We start from the raw sequence: 4,114 nt of genomic DNA, 5'->3' as shown, positions 1-4,114 counted from the left end.
CAAAAATAACACCCATGGGAGTCTGGGGACAAATTCAAAATTAAGAATCTTAATTCCCAAGATGCCCCTGAGAATTGCGAGGTTAGAGGGGAAAAAAAAAAAAAGCCCTCGGGGCCACTTAGCGGAACGTAAGACGCTATGGAACCCCCGAGACGGTGAAGTCCAAGGCGGGAGCCGCTTAAGGCTGTGGAGCATCTTGGGAGTTGTAGTTCCAGTGCCGTTGAGAACGAGAGACTCCGCACCCTAGAAAACCTGATCCTAGGCTGCGTTGCTCTCACCCTTGATCCTCCCCAGGCCCCTTGTGATCCCCGGAAGAGGGATCGGTCTCACCTGCGGTCCATCCCGCAGCTACCTCGCCGATTCCGCCTGCTCTGCTCGGTCACCGGACTCACTCGGAGCGCATCTTTGTCGCTTAGCAATGCCCTATCAGCCCCGCCCCTCTCTGGGACTGCAGGCGCGGGAAGAGAGCGGCCTCCAAGGCGACGAAAGATAGGAAAATAAAAGTAATTGGACGGTGGCCAAAGGGAGGTGTCTCACAATTGGTTGGCTGTAACGTGAATGAGAGAGCATGTTTAATTGGAGAACCGTAGCGAGCTGCAGTAATTGGCATGTCCGTGGACCAATGGAAAGGAGCTGAGACGGGGCTCGCGGTTAGGTGGGGTTCCAATGCACTCTTGCTTTCCTGTACTCGCGTATTCTGGCCACTCCCCCTCTTGCTGCGTAAATCTCATCCAGATTTCAGTCTAACTACGGCTTTTCCCGTTGCAGGGGCAATAAGGGCGTCTATGCCCTCTCTAACCGCCGTCCCTCCATCAGTCCAGCAGCCTACCAGTCCCATCCCGTCATCTAAGCACTTCCGTCTTGCTCCAGGAGCAGCTGGTTGCGCCAGATGCCAGGCCTGGGCTCCTGGCCGAGGTGGCTGGATCAAAATGAGCTATTTTGGGCCCCGGCGCGCTGCCCCAGGGGGGCCAGCCTGGACTGTTCTTGCCCGCGCCCCCTGGCCGCTGCTCACCTGGCAGACCCCGCTGTCCTGTGCACCCGAGGCTGAGTCAGACGCACAGAATTAGGCCCGGCTTAGGCTGGGACCAGGGCCCTGCTGAGATGGGAATAGGGTCTGTTCTGTGTCCTCCTGACAGCCTGGCCCAGCTACCGCATTCCCTGTACCCAGGAATCTGCTCCTAAGACCGCCATCTGCGTCATCCTCAGAGCGCCTTTGGGGCGGGGGTGGATTAAAGGGACTGGGAATTCTTTGGTGGGTTTCTCAGGCCGTGGATCCCAAACGCCACGCTTGCACCCCACTCTGGCAAGGCTCCGCCTCCTCAGCTTTAGTTTTCCTTTCGGAAAATTGGGGAATGATACCTCCCTGGCATTCAGCAGGCGCTTAATAAATGGCCAAGTCATTGTTGGGCTGTCTAAATAAGGCTCTATTAATGGCCGGCTCTGGCCGCAGTCCCAACGTCCCCGGGCGGCCCGCCGAGGGGCGGACACAGAGCGTACTATAAAGCAGCGGCGGCACCCGCTGGGGCACTGCGGAGCCTAGGGCGGCGGCGGAGCACGATGGAGATCCCGGTGCCTGTGCAGCCGTCTTGGTTGCGCCGCGCCTCGGCCCCGTTGCCCGGGCTTTCGGCACCCGGGCGCCTCTTCGACCAGCGCTTCGGCGAGGGGCTGCTGGAGGCCGAGCTGGCTGCGCTCTGCCCCGCCGCGCTGGCCCCCTACTACTTGCGCGCACCCAGCGTGGCGCTGCCTACCGCCCAGGTGCCAGGCCTGGGGGAGGGGCGGTAACCCGTCTACTTCCAAGGCTGGGGTCCCCGGTCACCCTGCGGGGGGTGAAGGAATGTCCCTTGACTTTGAGCGGGCCAGAGAGTCCGGCCCCTCAGAGGGGCTTCCGGAGTTCCCTGAGTATGGATTCTCGGAGTTCAGGTTACTGAAAGGGGTAGGAGGTCCCCGTCAGTCTGAGGAGGGTCTCAGCTTCGAGAGGGAGTGTAAGGGCTGGGTCAGTAATTGGGTGGGGGCGGTCACTCTGAGGGAAGTCTTGGTGATTCTGAAGGAGGCTGGGGACCCAGGGAATCTGGGAAAAAGGGGGAGCCCAGTCATTCTGAAGGGCGTGGGGTTACCAGTGCCTCCCGAGGGGAGGGAATATTTTGTTATTCCTGAGGAAGAGAGTTTGGAGACTGTGGTGACTGTATGTCTCCTGGAGAGGTAGAGGGGAGGGAGGGTCCTGTGACTTGAGAAAGGGGGGTCTGGCCACTCAGAAGTGGGGGAGGAGTACTGGTAACTACTGAGGGCTCAAGCAATCCCGTGACTCGAGTGGGAGGGTAGAAAGGGGAGACTGTGGGAGGAGGCATCTTGACGATTTCTGGCGGGGGTGGCGCAGTAAGAGCCCCTGGGGCTCTGAGGGGAAGGGGGCTGAGCAGTGTTCAGAAGGACACGCTGACTACGGCGTTGCTGACACTGGGGGAGAGGGCAGGCCTTACCCCGTGAGGACGGAGGTCCCTGACCTTGCAGGGTAAGGGGGCCTCATCACTATGGATGAGAGGGGAATCCCAGTGGCCACAAGGGGAGGGATGATCTCAGTTATTCTGGGCGAAGAGGTCCTCGGTGGCTACGTGTAGGAAAGGGGACGCCCCAGTTCCAGAGGCCAGGAACAGCTGCAGCACCGGAACCAACGGAGAACCAAGGGGAGGGGCCTTTCTGGGTCCCCGGAGCCTCGCCCCGCCCAATGACTATCGGGCTGTGCACAGGTATCGACCGACCCCGGGCATTTCTCGGTGCTGCTGGATGTGAAGCACTTCTCACCGGAGGAAATCGCCGTCAAGGTGGTTGGCGACCACGTGGAGGTGCACGCGCGCCACGAGGAGCGCCCGGTGAGCCCGCTGGCGGGGGCGGGGCCAGAACAAGTACGCGGGATCCGCAGACCGGAGGGGCGGGGCATCTACAGGGAATGGGCCGAGCCCCTCAAGCCTCTTTCCCTCCAGGATGAGCACGGATACATCGCGCGCGAGTTTCACCGCCGCTACCGCTTGCCGCCTGGCGTGGACCCTGCGGCCGTGACGTCCGCGCTGTCCCCTGAGGGCGTCCTTTCCATCCAGGCCGCACCTGCTCCGGCCCAGGCTCCACTGCCGTCGCCGCCAGCGGCTGCCGGCAAGTAGGAGCCAGGGCACGCTTGAACCCTGGGAGCCGCCTGAGGCCCCTCCACCGCACTTTTAAAGCCGACCTGACTCCGCCTAGCCAGATATCCCGAGCGCGCCAAGACTACCCGCCCACCCAATCTGGGATCTGCCTTGAACCTTCCAACCTAGACTCAGCCTTGATAACCTAGACCTTTCCGCTGACACTCCCTCTCTCACACACTCTCCTGTTTTCAAACCTCCCAACACCTCTCTGGCTTCCAGACCCTACAAGCACAGGCTCTCAGCCTATAGTCTCCCATCCCCACTGACCCCGCTTGGCATAGAACCCCACTCCAAACTCCCTATTTCCTTCTGACTTCTCTAGAAAAACATCTCCACACCCCGTTTCAGTCCCCCCCCCCACCCAAGATTATGGTGTAGACAGACCTGCCCCCACCCTAGGTAGGCCTAGGCTAGTCAAGCATAAGCCCCTGCTTCCCCTCAAATGTCCCAGACTCTGCACAGACCTCCCACCCTGGACCTTCCTGGCCTGGTCCCCAAGACTCTGGGTCCTTCCCCTCATTCCAACCAGATACTCCACTTCTCCTCACTCTCTCCCCCCAACCCATCTTCTAACTTGAAACCTCAGCCAGCCACCCCCAGACTCTTGAACCCCTTTTCTGACCCCCACCCTTGTACACCTATTCTAGGCCAACCAGGACCCTCAACCTCACACTGTACAGATACCCATCCCATCTCCTCAGACTCTGCACGGATGTCCTAGGCCCCTACGCCCAGCTCTAACCAGAACCCCCCAGTCACTGTCTTGACCCCCAAGTCTCCAACCACATATCCACCTTCCACACCCCTCCCCTTATTCTCCAAGACCCAACCAAGCAGCCACTTTCTTTGATTCCCCACAATCTTTCTCTCGCCTCAAATTCCCTGATGCCCCGTCTCCTCACTCCCCCAATAAATGTGCTAGAACTGTGCCAACTTCTTTA

At 60.1% G+C, this 4,114-nt stretch overlaps 1 protein-coding gene across 2 annotated transcripts; it reads left to right on the top strand.

The window, feature by feature from the left end:
* The first annotated feature begins 1,261 nt into the window (after positions 1 to 1,261).
* HSPB6 (heat shock protein family B (small) member 6) lies at positions 1,262 to 4,089 on the top strand. Of its 2 annotated transcripts, none has more exons than XM_079907002.1 (3): positions 1,262 to 1,755; positions 2,742 to 2,897; positions 2,976 to 4,089. In XM_079907002.1, the coding sequence occupies exons 1-3, from the start codon at positions 1,558 to 1,560 to the stop codon at positions 3,147 to 3,149; spliced, it is 528 nt and encodes a 175-aa protein (XP_079763128.1). In that variant the 5' UTR covers positions 1,262 to 1,557; the 3' UTR covers positions 3,150 to 4,089. The 2 variants fall into 2 exon arrangements, with proteins under 2 accessions (XP_079763128.1, XP_079763129.1); XM_079907003.1 differs by having other exon boundaries at positions 1,271 to 1,755; positions 2,742 to 2,864.
* Positions 4,090 to 4,114: the final 25 nt, after the last annotated feature.

The sequence above is a fragment of the Stenella coeruleoalba genome (assembly GCF_951394435.1).
Source record: "Stenella coeruleoalba genome assembly, chromosome: 20".
Taxonomy (NCBI): Eukaryota; Metazoa; Chordata; class Mammalia; order Artiodactyla; family Delphinidae; genus Stenella; species Stenella coeruleoalba.
Note: the sequence above shows the minus strand (reverse complement) of the source record. Positions and strands in the feature narration are given on the sequence as shown.

Bases quoted from the DNA above. Each gene is read 5' to 3' on its own strand.
- HSPB6 (XM_079907002.1), top strand. From the start codon at position 1,558: ATGGAGATCCCGGTGCCTGTGCAGCCGTCTTGGTTGCGCCGCGCCTCG. The intron at 1,756-2,741 runs GTGCCAGGCCTG...GGCTGTGCACAG, and splicing joins TGGCGCTGCCTACCGCCCAG to GTATCGACCGACCCCGGGCA. The intron at 2,898-2,975 runs GTACGCGGGATC...CTTTCCCTCCAG, and splicing joins CGGGGGCGGGGCCAGAACAA to GATGAGCACGGATACATCGC.